A 17,150-nucleotide genomic window follows, 5' to 3' on the forward strand; every position below is an offset into this window, starting at 1 on the left:
GCCTTTAACAAATGGTAGGCGACTTTGTTAAAGGTGTGACTTGAGCTTATCTAGCCAGGTATATTAGCCAGTATGTGAAAGCCAGGTATTTATAGTTCAATGTATTTATAGTTGCAATGTGTATTTCTAAACTAAGTCTACTGTGCCCAGCAAAGTGACATCAGAGGCTTTAGACAAAATGCCCCACAGGCTTGGGGTGGGGAGGGAGCCCCGCTGGCACCAAGCATGGATGCTTACTGTGTGCTGAGAGTAAGTGGGGTTCTGCCTGGGGGGCTGCAGAGGCAGCAGAAAAAACTATCTTTAGAGTCCCTTACAGGAGACCTGTTTTTGTGACTTGTCTGAAGACCAGTCAGGTCAGACTTGACTAAGCCCAGGAGCAATCATTTCGGCAGTTCCCGCGTGTTTATCAGTGAGCCTGGTTTTTAGAAAACAGCAAAACAAAACTGAAACAAAAACAAAATCAGAAACCCAATTAAGCAAGACTCTTTACTTACCTCTGTAGGTGTCTGGTCTCTACAGGTAGAATGAGTCCAGGGAGCTGGGAGGGGGCAGTGATGACACCTCTCTGCATGCCTGGTCTGATGTCAGTTACGATAATCGAACACGGGCCGCACACAGTGACTCACGCCTGTAATCCCAGCACTTTGGGAGTCTGAGGAGGGTGCATCACAAGGTCAAGAGATCGAGACCATCCTGGCCAACATGGTGAAACCCTGTCTCTACTAAAAATACAAAAATTAGCTGGGCGTGATGACAGACGCATGTGATTTCAGCTGCTTGGGAGGCTGAGGCAGGAGAATTGCTTGAACCTGGGAGGAGGAGGTTGCAGTGAGCCGAGATCATGCCACTGCACTCCAGCCTGGTGACAGAGCAAGACTCCATCTCAAAAAACAAAAACAGAAAATACAAAAATAATAATAATCAAACACACAGCAGGACCCCTGGCCAGCTGGGGAAGGGGCCAGTGTGGGTGCGTCTTCCTGGGGCCAGCCTAGGAGAAAGTGCTTTTCCTGGGTGTGTGCCCTGATCACCTGGCTGCGGGACATGCTTCAAGGAATGGGTCTGCCAGGTCACAGTGTTCCTGGACCAAACTGTGGGTCAGGCTGCTATTTCTTGTGGCCCAATAATGAGATGCCAATGAACTGGGGAGGAAGAGAGTTTTTATTTCTGTAACCAGTTACAGGAAGAAGGCCTGGAAATGATAACCAGACCAACTCAAAATTACACAGTTTTCCAGAGCTTATATACCTTCTAAACTATAGGTCTACATGTAAGTGTGCACTCATCGAAAGACATAAGTGATTAACTTCTTTTAATCTATAACTAAGGTCTCCATCCTGAAGACTTTCTTCTGGATCCTCAGTAAGTTTAATCTAAATGGGTCTAGGTGGTGGGGTGATTACCCTTATCTTGTCTCCTGATGAATCATAAAGGTCTGGGGAGTTCTTTAGACCCCAACAAACTTGTCTGTGGAGGCCTGGGGAGTTTATTCAGACCCCCAATAAAACTTGTTTAAACTTGAAGTTCCTGTTAAGAATCCCTTCATGATCTTGTCATGCTCCAAGGCCCACGAAAAGCCTAGAGAAAACTTTTGGTGGGCTCTTTGTTACATTCCAGCCTTTGTATAAGGGCACTGGCTCAATTAGCTTTAATGTTTAATGTAGCTGCTCAGTCAGTGCTGGGACAGTTGTAATGGAGGCCTACATTAGTGAGACCTGGCCCACCACAACAGGGCAGCAAGGGAGGCAGGGGAGAACCAGGTAAGGTGAGGCTGAGACGGGGGGTCAGTCCCCAGCCCCATGGTGGACCTCTGGTCCTCCTGCACCTGGCTGAGCTCCAGCGAGAGCCACGTGGCTTTCCTCTAGAGAAGAGCCTGTAACCCCTCCTGTTATGGGAGTCTCCTCCTCCTCTTCCAGGTCTTGTGGATGATGACCAGCGGGGTGATCCCCAGTGGGCACCAGTGTATTTGCCTGTCAACAAGGGAACAAGCGAATCAAGTCCCTGTGTGGTTCACGGAGGCGGAAGATCAGGTTTCACTTGTAAAGAATGGCGGGTGCTTGCGCTTGGAGACCATGCTAGTGAATGTGGAGGGCTGCACCCTGTCTAGGCAGCAACAGGGTCTTTAGTTTGCACACGTTTGGTTAAAACATTCTACACTGTTCATTTTTCAGAAAGGAGTCTTCCTTTAGGTGAACGAGGCACTGTCAGAGTCACTCTGAGTTCTGAGTCACCGTTCAGTCTGGGCTGGTTGGAAGAAATTGGGTTGAATCTCAGCATTCAGGTTTGACATGTTCTCGGCAACGACTGCTCTAAATGGAAACTTTTCCCTTTCTGTTCCTTAAGGATGTGAAGAACCCAGCAGCCTTTCCTGAGGCTGTGTCTTCTGTGCACAGCGTCTCCTAAGGCCATTCAAAAACACCCCTCCATGGATCTTAAAGCACCCCCTTTTTTCCGTTAGGAGGGGTAGTTCTGCAGCTCCTTAATCTAAAGCCAGATGGATGCAACTAAGAGAGAAGAGAGAACTCCAGGCTGCCCCCTTGGTGAATAGGCTGGGCCCAGCATGGTGCGGTCCTTAAAGAGGACCACGGTGGATGAGATGAAGCCACCAGGGCACTGTGTGTACAGAAACAGCAGGAGTCAAAATGCCATATACCCAATGAGTGCAATGATGAAAAAAAAAATTTATGTGCCGACTCAGATTGGAGAAGTATACTGGGAAAAACAGGCCAATAGTAGATTTGATTGGAAGAGTAGTATTTTGAGCAATTTTTGTTATAGCACTGTTTTGTATTTTGACTGATAGTGACAAGAGTGTATTTTTCTGCTGATATTTGTGGGTTATCAGGCTTTGGTGGCATAAAACAACCTTGATCAAAAATGTGAATGGTATAAGAAGTTAGTGAATCAGCTTTCATGCCTGTCCAGAACAGAACAAACGGGCACCCACATGACAGCTCACTAAATTTCTTTTAAAAACCTGTTGTCTTCCAAGATTTGGGACTAATAATAAAAAAGCCTCAAGTGACTTTTGTTCATAAATTACCATCAGTCTGTGATCTAACAGAAGAGATAAAGGCAGGGGAATAAATATTTCTCCCAAGCCTTTTTATTATTGTGATTTTAAAAACTATTATTTTTCAATATTTTGGATACTTCATGTATTTTCAGAAGAAAGCAGCCATGAACAAGTGTATGTATATTGGGAGTTAACTGGAAATATCCATTTTCATGGAAGTTCTCCTTCTAAACAATGGACAGAATCAGTTCTATCCCCTAAACCAGAGGTTGGAAAACGATGACCTTTGGCCACATCTGGCTTGCTGCCTGTTCTTTTGAACACAGTTTTATCGAAGCACAGCCACTCCCATTTACTTATGTGTCAGGCAAGGATTCTTTCACTCTGCAGTGGCAGAGTTGAGTTCTTGCAGCAGATGCGATATGACTCACAGAATTGAAAATATTTATTATCTGGCCCCTTAGAAATATTTGATGACCCATGTGCTGAGCCACTGACATCGCCATCTAATCCCATGTGGCAACCACTGGCGGTAGATCTGTGGTTTAAACTCCTCCTGGCCACTAATAAAAGTGTAATCCGGGTCCATTGATACAGGAAGACTTTTTTTTTTGTGACAGAGTGTTGCTTTATCGCCCAGGCTGGAGTGCACTGGCACAATCATAGCTTACTGCAACCTCTACCACCCGGGCTCAAACAATTCTCCTGCCTCAGCCTCCCATGTAGCTGGGATTACAGGTGCCCGCCACCAGGCCTGACTTTTTTTTTTTTTTTCAGTAAAGATGGGGTTTCACCATGTTGGCCAGGCTGGTCTCGAACTCCTGACCTCAGGTGATCCACCCTCCTTGGCCTCCCAAAGTGCTGGGATTACAGGTGTGAGCCACCACACCCGGCCAGGAAGGCTGTTCAATATAGGGGCCACACAAGGCCACATGCTGGCTGTTTTGTCTCCTTTCTCTCTTTTTCAACAATCATCCTCCTTCTTTTTTATCATGGCATTGGTTTCTTGGAGAAACAAGGTTATTTTTCCTGTAGAATGTCTCACACTCTGGATTTGACCCACTGCTTCCTGTGCTGTTGTTTCGCTTGTTTCCGAAAGTCCTGTATTTTCCGTAAACTAGTAGTTAGATCTAGAAACTCAATTAGTTTCAGGTTCCATTTCTTTGGGCAAGAATAGTTCATGGGTGGTGCTGTGTGATTCTTATTACATCACAACAGGAAATCCATTAATGTCTGGTTGTCTCAGTTTTAGGGAGAGTAAGACTGATGATCGAGTGCACCCTTAACCCTCGCTTATCAAATTCCCTACCAAGCTTTTCACCAAATGGTTCTAAAACAGTCCATAGATGATTGCTTTAGACCTATAATTTCATTCAGGGTTGCAATATGGTGATTTTATTATTCTATCATCCCTTTTTCATTTATTAGTTGGGGAAATTCTATAAAGAAGGCATTTCCTTAACTATTGTTCACCCTAAAAGGCAGTTTGTACTGAAAATGCAGAATAAATTTCTGGAGTGGTAAGTTGGTGCTGTAACAAGCTCTAATTATAAATGGATCTATTTAATTGTCATCATGAACTCATGGATGTTTATATATTTGTGTGCGTCAATCAATTGTTATCATTAGTTACTGCAGTTAGGAAAAGTGTCTCATCTGTGGCCATTGGGCTCCTCTTTGATTTGGAGCTGGTGTTCTTTTGGTACGACCCTGCAGTCTTTGAGAGGTCTTATTTCTAGCACAACAAAATAACTCAGGCTTGTCTTGTACGTCTTATGTTCCAGACTTGGAGGCTGCCATTTCTCCAAGTAGTCCTGGAGATTCTCAAATGCTAAAGTTAACCAACACACTGCCCTAAGACCAGAAAGGAGAAAAAATGGAAGTTCTGGGTTCTGCCAAAGGACTATTTCACTGAGCAGACTGCTGAGACCTCTGAATTATGTGGACACTGAGAATTAGTCATGTGTTGGGGCCGGCGTGTTGGCTCATGCCTGTAATCCCAGCACTTTGGCATTTTGGGAGGCCAAGGTGGGTGGATCTCCTGTGGTCAGGAGTTCGAGACCAGCCTGGTCAACATGGTGAAACCCTGTCTCTACTAAAAACAAAAACAAAAACAAACCCCAAAAATTAGCCGGGTATGGTGGCGGGCACCTGTAATCCGAGCTAGTTGGGAGGCTAAGGCAGGAGAACTGCTTGGGCCTGGGAGGCAGAGGTTGCAGTGAGCCGAGATTGTGCCACTGCACTTCAGCCTGGGCGACAAGAGTGAAACACCATCTCAAAAAAAAAAAAAAAAAAAAAAAAAAAATCAGTCACATGTTGGTTTGCGGATCAAACAAAGTGGAGGTGACATCACTGAAGCCTAGGACATCACTCCCCTTTTCCAGGCAGGCTTTGTGGTTCGACCTGTCTCACGTTCCAACCCATGCACCTTAACCCCCTACTTCTTTACCTCTTCGAAATGAGACACAAGATTCATTTTGGCCCAAAGGAGGTATACTTCAAAAGCAATTTTCCTTTATTAAAATAATGCTTATAAAAAGTTCATTTCACTTCTGCGTCATTTCTTCTGGTCACTCCCAGCTCACTTGCAGCACTTGGCCTTCCCTCCGTAACAGGTGCCTTGAATTTTGGTAAAGATCGGGCAGGCGGAATAGAGACATTGCCCTCCACTGCTGACGCAATTGTAATGATCAGATCTGTGGCCAAGACCTGTGAGAAAGTTACCACCTGTAAGGAGGGAACACAAACACTTCAGACTCATGGCTTGTAGCTGCAACGATGTGAGAACATCTCGTGAAAGTAGAACAAATAACTGCAAAACACCGGAGAGTCTTCTCTTCCAAGAAATTTGCCCATGATTGATCTTTGGGGCTACTCATGAAATGAGGTGTCTGAAGACCTTACTCAGTCCGGGGCTATGCCAGCTGTGGCCACATACAAGCCGAGGAATGAACAGTGGGGTTCTGAGTGGGGTTTTCTTATGCTGAGAGATTTTAAGTGTGCAGGGAATTCAAGTTATTTTTCCAAACCAGTTTTCTGCCTTGTCTCAACACACCCCAAAATCACATCCTGTGTTTTAGAAATGTGGAAGCAGCTGCCACTCTTCAAACACAGCCTGCTCTTTCCTCCTGCCATGCCTTCAGTTACACTGTTCCCTCTGCCTTGAATCCCGGCTCCCCCACTTCCCACATCACTATTTCAGCTGAAGTCTAGGATCGTTTCACATCAGGCTGAAATTATGGTTACTCTCTAAAACTTTCATAGTTTTTTTTTTTCTACTTGGACTTTATTTTGCCCTTCTCCCAGTATCCCAGATCTCATAAATAGAGACAGTACTCTGGACTAGCCTTCTATTCCATGCAACAGGGAACAGTCGCCTGTGATATTCCTGGCGAGGGACCAGCAGGCCGCCATGTTGCAAGCCTCCACTGGTAGGCGTTTTGGACTGAACTGAATCCCCTAGGAAAAGAATTCCTGTGTCGAAGCCCTAACAGTGCCTGAGAAAGTGATTGTATTTGGAGAGAGAAACTTTAAAGAGGTGATTCAAGTTAAACACGGTCATTGGGGTGTACTCTGATCCGTAAGACTTGCATCCTTATAAGAAGAGATTGGGACAGACACACACAGAGGAAAGACCATGTGAGGACCCAGGGAGGCGGCGGTCATCTACCAGCCAAGGACAGAGACCTGAGAAGAAGCCAACCCTGCTGCCACCTTAATCGCAGACTTCCTGCCTCCAGGACTGCGAGGAATACATTTCTGTTGTTTAAACTGCCTGGTCTGTTTATGGGCAGTTTAAACGATAAATCTGGTAGCCTGAGCAGACTAATACAAGAGGCCATCGCCACCCTAGCAGACAGTACATTCTCATGTTGCAGATCTCCGTTGGAAAGATGGCTTTCACACCGATGGAAATTGTCCCGTCAGTAACTTCCATCCAGCGGCTATTTTTCCACTTTTTGCAGTAATTCCACTTTTGAAAAACTCTTCTCATTGTCCTCAATGCCTGGTTTCTGGGCCCTTCCCAAACCTCTTCATTCTCCTGTGGATGTGTTTAAGTTGGCCAATACACTTCCCAACATTTGAAGCCTGGTATCAATACAGAGTCCCTTCAATGTGTTCCACCAACCAAGGTAAATAGAGGCTTCATTTCTCTCATTTTGTTCTCAAAGCAGCACCATCCAATATGGCAGCCACATGCTCCCTGTGGCTGTTCTCATTTAGGTTAATTGAAATCACCCTAGCCGCATTGCAAGTGCTCACGAGCCCTATGTGGCTAGTGGGTGCTGCATTCATCGAACAGCAGATATAGAATCTTTTTACCACTGCAGAACGTTTTATTGAACTTCATTTCAATAGAAGGGACTCTGTATTGATACCAGGCTTCAAACGTTGGGAAGTCTACTGGCCAATTTAAACACATCCACAGGAGAATGAAGAGGTTTGGGAAGGGCCCGGAAACCAGGCATTGAGGACAATGAGAAAAGAAGAGTTTTTCTGTGTTGCTGTGGAGATGGAAGGGAATTGAGAGGCACTCTGGTTCTCCCATCCCAGTACTCAGGGAAGCATCTTGGGCCAAGGCCACTCATTTGTTCATACAAAACACAGTCTCTTGATTGCCAGCTTATATTCTTTTTCTGTGATTGACTCCTAATGAGGCTGTCTGAGATTGTACTATGTTTTAATAATCTCGCCATAATGTTGACCTCAAGTAAGATCATGACCAGCTAGACTCTGCCAAAGTCTCCACTTTCTGCTTTACTCTCCCTGCACTGGAGGCTCCCCGTGCTGGAAAGATACTTAGAGGATGCCTACTCCAACCCACGCTGCAAGATGGAACCTCTCCAAGTGATTATCTGTTATTAGAGAGATCAACTGAGCATATAAATTTGAAAGCACTTTGAAATCGAGAAGGTTTACACATCTTTGTTCTTGATTGTTCTTCTCAGTAATCAAATTGTTGAGTGTATATATGCTGAGTAAGCAGAGGAGGCCCAAATTTAATATGGATGTAGCTTTTTAGAGCCAAGATGGACTTCGGAACTCAATTAATTCAACCTCTCCGTGATCCTCTCCCCAGATGAAGGAACAAGGTCCAGTGATGTCCCCAGAGCATGTAGCTGGTCAAAGACCAACCCCAGACCAGAATGGATGCCTCCTGATCTCACTTCAGTTCTCATTCCACTTCACCACACTGCTGGTTGACTGTGGTGTCATGGTGCATAACCAGAACTAATTTCTGGCATTACCTTCCAGGATCTAGTACATTATGGGACACAAAAGGAATTGCAGCAAAGTTAGTGAGAGGGTACTTTGGTTACATTCTGTGTTCCACAACTAATCTACTGTGTGATCTTTTGCAAACCACTCAACCTCTCTAGGCAGCAACTTCTCAAATTTAAAACGGAGGAGACTATGCAGCCATAAAAAAGAATGAAAGTGTGTCCTTTGCAGCAACACAGATGCAGCTGGAGGCCAATATCCTAAGCAAATTAACACAGGAAAAGAAAGCCAAATACCACATGTTCTCAGTTATAAGTGGGGGCTAAACACTGAGACACTGGGGGCTACTAGAGGGGAAAGGAGGCATGGGAGTGTGGAAAACTAACTGTGGGGTACTATGCTCATTACCTCGGTGACAAGATCATATTCCAGTCCTCAGCATCTGAGTGGGTCTGGGTTGGGGCTGATAATTTGCATTTTAAAACAAGCTCCTAGGTGACACTGAAGCTTCTGGTCCAGAGGCCATACTTTTAGAACCTTTGGTCTGGAATATTGAGGTTCCTTCCTGTTGGAGCAGTCTATGCTGCTTTCAGTCTAGGGGCCTTTTAAAAGCACTTGCCTTTACCATTTTCATGACATTTGCCTTCCCCCTTGTGTTAGATATTGCTGTGCGTGTGTCTGTTTCTCTTACGTGCTTCTTAAGGATGTTTGTGTAATCCAAATGCTTCTGAAGGTTTTTTGTTTTCCAATAATTGTGGACCAGGCAGCCCAAAAAGAACGGCTAGAATATCTGACATACACACACACACACACACACACACACGCACATGTGCACTTTGTAGGTATTAGAGAACCAACAGTAAAGAATTACTAGGTCAACATTTGAGAGAAAGACAGAAACAAAAGCAGGAACATCACATCCTACTAACATAAAAAAAAGTTATTATGAAGGCATGAAACATTTTGAAATAAAGAAGACCTAAATAAGTGGAAATGCTCTGTTAAAACATTTGAAGATTACTTTTTTAAAAAAATTAATCTTCTGGTTCAACCCAATACCATGGGAATCCCCAGAGGTTCTAATTTGACAAAGTGATTCTAAATTTTATTTGGAAATTCAAAGGGCCGAGAATAGCCAAGACACATTTGGAAAAAAGGTGAGAGGTCTTGCTTTACTGTATTTCAAGACTAAGTACAGAGCCACTGTAATTAAGGCAATGTGCTGATGGCACAAGGACAGAAAAATGTCCAAATGGAATAAGATAGAATGTAGAAAGAGGCTCATGCATCCATGGAGAATTGATGTAGAATAGTAGTAGCTCAGCAGAACGGTAGGGAAAAATAGTCTTATCAACAGTTGGTTCTGGGCTGGGCATGGTGGCTCATGGCTGTAATCCCAGCACTTTGTGAGGCAGAGGCAGGCAGATAACTTGAGGTCAGGTATTTGAGACCAGCCTGGCCAACATGGTGAAACCTGCTCTCTACTAAAAATACAAAAATTAGCCAGGTGTGGTGACAGGCACCTGTAATCCCAGCCACTCGGGAGGCTGAGGCAGGAGAATCCCTTGAACCTGGGAGGGAGAGGTTGCGGTTAGCCAAGATTGTGCCACTGCACTACATCCTGGGTGACAGAGCGAGACTCAGTCTCAAAAAAAAAAAAGTTGGTTCTGGAAAATCAGATATTCATATTGGGGAAACAATATAACTTGACCGTTACTTCATACCGAAGACACACACACACACACCCCATTGCCAGATGGATTATAAGCCTAAATGTAAAAAGAAAAAGGATAAGCTTTTAGAAGACAATATTGGGGACTATCTTCATGTCTTTGATGTAAAGAAAGTCTTCTTAAACAAGATACAAAGTGCAGTAACCTTAGGGAAAAAGACGTGACACATTTGACTACATTGAAATCATGATAAAAGTCTCTTTTCTAGGAAAGTTTCCATTAAGAGAGTGAAAAATCAAAATACAAAGCAAGAGAAGATATTTGTGATGTATATAATTGACAAAAGGCTTGCATAGAAAATACATAAAGAACTACAAACCAATAAGAAAAGATAGATAATCCAAAAGAAAACATGGACAAAAGACAAACAGGTATTTTACAAAAAATAACCCAGTTGCCTATAACTATATATAAAAGGGTCCAACTTATTATTTATCAGGGAAATGCAAATTAAAACTCCAGTGAGCTATTGCTACACTCACCAGGTGGTTAAAATTTAAAAATAATTGATGTTATTAAATGTTGGCAAGGATACAGAGCAAGAGGAACTCTTATTCACTGCTTGTGGGAGTGCAAATTGGTGTAAACAATTTTGGAAAACAGTTTGGCATTGTCCAATACAATTGAATATATGCATATCCTATGATCCGGTGATGCAACTTTTCAGCATGTAGAAATAGAGGCATAAGGGCACCTACTGGCCAATAGAAATGTGTGCACAAACCAAGCTGTGTACTATTCAACCTGAATAATAGTGTGGCAAAAGTGTAAAGAATATGAAAAGTTACCACCATAAAAGTCAAGTGAGTGATTATTCTTGGGGGTAGGAGGGAGTTGTGACTGGGAAGGCTCGAGTATAGCTTCTCATAATTCAATTTAGATATAATAGACTGAAAACAAAAATTCTTTATGTTAACAAAGTGCCTTTCAAACCCTTTTGAGTTTGGACTGAACCACCATAAGAAAGAAATTTCTCAGTGCTACTCAGTAAAAACATATGCACACACCCCAAACTGAAATATGGGTGTAATTAAACAGCATCTACTTTTACTACATGGCATGAAGTAATATTTTCTATTCCTTTAAAAAAACATGGGCCGGGCGCGGTGGCTCATGGCTGTAATCCCAGCACTTTGGGAGGCGGAGGCAGGCGGACCATGAGGTCAGGAGTTCAAGACCAGCATGACCAGCACGGTGAAACCCCGTCTGTACTAAAAAATACAAAAATTAGCCAGGCTTGGTGGCACGCACCTGTAATCCCAGCTAACTCAGGAGGCTGAGGCAGGAGAATTGCTTGAACCCAGGAGGTGGAGGTTGCAGTGAGCTGAGATTGTGCCATTGCACTCCAGCCTGGGTGGCAGAGCAAGACTCCATCTCAAAAAAACAAAACAAAACAAAACAAAAAAGCACGGTAGGCTGAGTGGAGTGGCTTATGCCTATAATCCCAGAACTTTGGGAGTCTGAAGTAGGAGGGTTGCTTGTGCCCAGGAGTTTGAGACCAGCCTGGGCAACACAGTAAGACCTTATCTCTACCAAAAAATAAAATAAAAAAATTAGCCAGGTGTGGTGGTGCATGCCTGTAGTCACAGTTTCTTGGGAGGCTGAGGTGGGAGGATGGCCTGAGCTCAGGAGGCAGAGGCTGCAGTGAGGTGAGATCACACCACTGCACTTCAGCCTGGGTGACAGAGTGAGACCCTGTCTCAAAAAAAAAAAAAAAAAAAAAACAAAGCAAAAACAAAAACCAAAAACCAAAAACCAAAAAAAAAAAAAATCCATTGTAGCAACTCGCAGCATGAAAAGTTCTGCATTTAGAATGCTTTTGTACTCAGCTTTCAGATGGAAAAACTGAGGCATAATTGGAATAAATTAAGCCTATCTGCTGGATACAGTGATGGCCTAGAGAAACTTACAATAGGATCTTACAGAGACTTTCTGAACTGGAGTGCTTGCTTTCAGGATCATCCGTCCCAGCCCCTCATTCTGCAGATGAATAAACCAAGGCTTAGCACCACGTGACTCATGTGAACAAGGAAAGGGCTGGGATAAAACATGTTCCCGATTCCTCCTGCACGTCCCACCATCATGTCAGGGTCATGGCTGCTTTGGCCCAGAGAAGCTGACATACACCTGGCTCACAGGAAGCCGTCTCCTATTGACTGGGGAGACCGCTAACCTGGAGAATGTGGATGCATTTCTCAGGAGAGGGAGAGGACCGCCTGCCTGCACATGAGGTGAGTCCAAGGCACCGGCTGAGCTGGCCTGATGGGTGGGGCGGCAGCACCTCACCTGTACCAGGGCACCCCAGGAGGCTGCACCCAGTGACCTGGGCTGAGGATGGGGCCGGCCCCTCTCTCTGCATAGGAAGCTGGCCTCTCAGTGTGGGGAGCCGTCTTGCAGAGGAAGCAGCAATCTCATCCACATAGGATACTGTCTACATGTCCAGGACAAGGATGCAGGCAGCTGCCTGTGACAAGCACCATGACCCTGCCAGGCTCACTCCTTGGCGGCTCACAGACCCTGAAGGCTTGGCAGGGCTTGCCTGCTGCCTTCGGCCAACTGCAGGCCACTCAACCATGGGATGCTTTCCTGCTGCTTGTCCCTCGTCCCTTGGGACACGGAGGCAGCCATCCGAGACTCAGATCAGCCCCAGTGTCCCCAGCCCTGGGGATGGGAAACTCTAGCAGGTACCAGAGCTTACCTGAGGCTATCTCAGACAAAAGTAAGCAGAGAGTAAACAGCAGAAGGTAGGAAGTTCTCATGGCGACTGGCAGGCAACACCCAGGATTTCAGGAACTGGGGAGAGGCTGGCTCCTTCGGAGGCTGAGCTGACAGAGGCTTCCAGAGGCTGGAGCGTCACTGTATTTATAAGACTGGTGGATTGCACAACCTCGTCGACGGAACTGAAGGGAGGTGCCACGGTCAAGGGTAAACTTCTAATTGCTAACCCCTGGTGTCATTTGCCCCGAGCAGTCAGCAGTCACATGGCACATTGTCTCCATCTGGCTGCCGCTGGATTTAGCTTTCAGCCTGGAGCCCTGGTGCCAGCTCCTCCTGTTTGGTTTTCTAGGTTAGGCAGTTCTGATGGGGTTTCTGGAAAAGGCAGTTCACACTGGAATCCCTCCTTCTGGATCACATGGAGGAGAGCCACAGGGAAGCTCTGAGCAGGGGGCCGCTCGGCTCTAAGCTGGTGTTGGACTCTTCTTTAGTTTGATTGTCTTCCTGCAAGACAACCTCAAACTTCACCCTCTTCCCTTGCAAAAGGAGAGCTGGTTGTAATGAAGTTTCTTCCTCTGGCCAAGGCTACCTTCTCATCTCTCCCCTTATGCAGAACACTCTCCTTGATGGCCCAACTTTTCTCTTTTCCCACTAGACGTGTTCCTGGGACGTTTCCAAAGGGCACTCCTCAGAAAGTGAGCCCTCAGTGTGGCCCTTGCAGGTCAAGGGTCTGGTCCAGCCTGGGCCCACCCTGCAGAGCTACAACTGCCAGACTGGGGTGCTGTTAGCGACTCTCCTAGTATCCCTCAGGTTTCCCTTGATTCTAAAGATTTAAGAAACATTTTATTTATTGCTGATTTTCATTGTAATTCTGTGAGCAGCTTTCCTGATGTCTCTGTGGCTTATCTGCAAGCAGCAGACGCTGGCTCTCGCTGACCAAGGAAGGGAAGAGTTTATTCAGAGGATATCAGGCTTGGTGGGGGGGTGGTGGCATTGCTGGAGAACCCAGCTTGAGGCTCAGTTTCCAGGAATGACATCCACCCTACACTGTCACGGTGGTCCAATGAGAACCCCATGCTGCAGCCACATGGCATGAGACACCCAGAGTGGACTGACCCTCAGCCACTCCACCCCTGGCAGAATGCCGTTCTCCACCCCAAACATGAACCTGTCGTATACTCCCACTGCACCCCTGCCAGAGAAAGACAGAGAGAGGTCCAGAAAGATGGACAGACAAAAAGAAACAGAGACAGAGGAAGAGACAGAGACATGCAGAGAGACAGTAGAGAGACACAGAGAAACAGAGAGATAGAAACAGACAGAGAGAGGTGGAAATAGAGAGAGAGAGAGAGAGAGAGAGAGAAATAGATTCAGGGAGACAGAAAGAAAGAGACAGAAAGATGCAGTGGGATCCTGTAGCTAGCTCATTGAGGCAGTTCACAAAGGGTGTTTGGGAGAAACTTGGAAGAGGCTGAGCCATGCCTGACCTAGGAGCAGTGAGATTGGGGAAAGAGAAAAGAAAGAACTGAAACACAGCTTTCCTTGCTGCTCCTGGGTGAGACATGGCTCAGCCTCTTCCAAGTTCCTCCCAAACACCCTCTGTGAACTGCCTTAATGAGCTAGCTACAGGATTCTATCGGATCTGTTTCTGTCCCTTTCCTTCTGTCTTACCGAAGCCACACTATGATTCTTTGACCAGGCAATATTATCCTCATGTTAGAGAAGAAAAACACTGGGGTTCAGAGAATTGAAACAAATTGCCCAAGGTCACCCAGCTGGTAAATGGAAAACTGGTGTAATGGCCTGGAAAGCCTCATTCCCTAGCCTCTGTGCTGACCACCTCCTGGGGAGGCTTCCAGGTTATTACACCGGGTGTGGGTTCAATAAGATTGTGAAAGAAAAATATCTTGGGCACCTTCAAGCTGGGAACTGCTTATTGCCAATCTGCCTCTTTTTCTATTCAAGTCATCTTTTTGCTCCCAGAGATACATGCGTATTTTGATTACCTTTTTTGGAAAGACTTATCATAAATTCAAAAGAATGCAACCGGTCAGGGCGCAGTTTCTCACGTCTGTAATCCTAACACTCTGGGAGGCCGAGGCGGGCAGATCGCCTGAGGTTAGGAGTTCGAGACCAGCCTGGCCAACATGGTGAAGCCCCGTCCTTACTAAAAATACAAAAATTAGCTGGGTGTGGTGGTGCACACCTGTAATCCCAGCTACTAGGGAGGCCGAGGCAGGAGAATTGCTTGAAACCGGGACACATTGGTTATAGTGAGCCGAGATTGCACCACTGCACTTCAACCTGGGTGACAGAACCACACTCCGTCTCAAAAATACAATAAAAAGAATGCAACTGTCTGTCTCTTACATACCTGTGACCTGGAAGCCCCCATTGGTGGGGGCCTTGCTTTGAGCTGTCTCTGCCTTTCTGGACAGAACTAATGTACTTCTTATATATTGATTGATGTCTCATGTCTCCCTAAAATGTATAAAACCAAGCTGTGCCTTGACCACCTGAAGCACATGTTGTTAGGATTTCCTGAGGCTGTGTCACAGGTACATCCTCAACCTTGGCAAAATAAACTTTTTAAATTAAATGAGACCTGTCTCAAATTTTGGGGGGTTACAAGATAATAAAGTAAAAAATCTCAGAATGCTGCCGGGCACCATGTGAGGTCCGATGGTGTCTGGAGATCCTGGGATTGGAAGGAATCTAAACCCTGGAATCCTGATTTTCAGGACTGATGTTTTCTGCTCTGAACCTGAAAAACTTTTTTTTTAATTTAATTTTTATTTTTTATTTAATTTTATTTTTTAATTATACTTGAAGTTCCAGGGTACATGTGCACAACGTGCAGGTTTGTTACATATTTATACATGTGCTGTGTTGGTTTGCTGCACCCATTAGCTCGTCATTTACATTAGGTATTTCTCCTAATGCTATCTGTCTCCCCTCCCCCTACCCCACAACAGGCCCCGGTGTGTGATGTTACCCACCCTGTGTCCATGTGTTCTCATTGTTCAGTTCACACCTATGAGTGAGAACATGCGGTGTTTGGTTTTTTGTCCTTGTGATAGTTTGCTCAGAATGGTGGTTTCCAGCTTCATCCATGTGGCTACAAAGGACATGAACTCATCCTTTTTCATGGCTGCATAGTATTCCATGGTGTGTATGTGTCACATTTTCTTAATCCAGTCTATCATTGTTGGACATTTGGGTTGGTTCCAAGTCTTTGCTATTGTGAATAGTGCCGCTATAAACATACGTGTGCATGTGTCTTTATAGAAACATGATTTATAATCCTTTGGGTATATACCCAGTAATGGGATGGCTGGGTCAAATGGTATTTCTAGCTCTAGATCCCTGAGGAATCGCCACACTGACTTCCACAATGGTTGAACTAATTTACATTCCCACCAACAGTGTAAAAGTGTTCCTATTTCCCCACATCCTCTCCAGCACCTGTTGTTTCCTGACTTTTTAATGATCGCCATTCTAACTGGTGTGAGGTGGTATCTCATTGTGGTTTTGATTTGCATTTCTCTGATGACCAGTGATGATGAGCATTTTTTCATGTGTCTGTTGGCTGCATAAATGTCTTCTTTTGAAAAGAAACACTTGGCTTTTTAAGGTTAGATTTTTAGGATTTCAAGCACCCTGTGAGGGTGCTAGAAGAAGGTCATTTTAGTCCCAGTGTCCAGGGCTTCACCCTGATCCACTCACGTCCATCAACAGGGTGATGCTGGAGAGCAGAGCTCACTCCTGGGCTCTCTTGAGGAGTGAGGCGTGGTGGCCAGCTTGGAAGGCGTGGGAGCCCAGGCGAGATCATAAGGAGGCCAGGTACCGTGCCATGTGCCCAGGAGAAACCACATACAAGCAGAATGCAGCATCTAGTTTCACATAAATATTGCAGTGAGACCGGCCAGAGTCCTGGCTTCATCACTCACAATTGACAAAAGTGTGGCCTTTGTGAGTGGGCACTGACTAAGGAGACTGATGGGGGCTGTGGCGGCAGAAAGTGCACAGGATTTTGACAGCCCAGGGATGAGGCTACTGACCCACCTGTGATGAATGACAGTCTAATGGAGGAAATGACACCTGGGATGAGGTTGTAGAGCAGTTGGGGGCCAAGTAGATGAAAGGTTGGTGGGAGGACCACGGACATCTCAGGAGAGGAGGGACCAAGGCCTATATAGGAGATGCATGCGTGTGTGTGGGGTGTATTAAGGCTTATGTGTGGTGTGCATCTAGGCTTATATCTTTGTGTGCGTGTGGTGCACATTTAGGCTTTTCCGTGTGTGCATTTAGGCTTGTGTGTGTGTCTACCTGTATTTAGGATTGTGTGTTTGTGTGTGTGCATTTAGATTTGTGTGTGTGCATTTAGGTGTGTGTGTGTGTGTGTGTACGTGCATTTAGGCTTGTGTATGCGTGTATTTAGGCTTTTGTGTGTTTGCATTTTG

The 17,150-nt window shown here is 45.3% G+C and overlaps 1 protein-coding gene across 1 annotated transcript; it reads right to left on the minus strand.

The window, feature by feature from the left end:
* Positions 1-5,487: 5,487 nt before the first annotated feature.
* On the minus strand, positions 5,488-12,829 carry DEFB1 (defensin beta 1). The gene is made up of 2 exons (XM_004046586.5): positions 12,671-12,829; positions 5,488-5,743 (listed from the first exon to the last, which is right to left on the minus strand). Exons 1-2 carry the CDS (start codon positions 12,729-12,731, stop codon positions 5,598-5,600), a joined length of 207 nt encoding a protein of 68 aa, XP_004046634.1. The 5' UTR covers positions 12,732-12,829; the 3' UTR covers positions 5,488-5,597.
* Positions 12,830-17,150: the final 4,321 nt, after the last annotated feature.

This window comes from Gorilla gorilla, chromosome 7, assembly GCF_029281585.2.
Source record: "Gorilla gorilla gorilla isolate KB3781 chromosome 7, NHGRI_mGorGor1-v2.1_pri, whole genome shotgun sequence".
Taxonomy (NCBI): Eukaryota; Metazoa; Chordata; class Mammalia; order Primates; family Hominidae; genus Gorilla; species Gorilla gorilla.

Bases quoted from the DNA above. Each gene is read 5' to 3' on its own strand.
- DEFB1 (XM_004046586.5), bottom strand. From the start codon at position 12,731: ATGAGAACTTCCTACCTTCTGCTGTTTACTCTCTGCTTACTTTTGTCT. The intron at 5,744-12,670 runs GTAAGCTCTGGT...CCCTCCTTACAG, and splicing joins TTTGTCTGAGATAGCCTCAG to GTGGTAACTTTCTCACAGGT.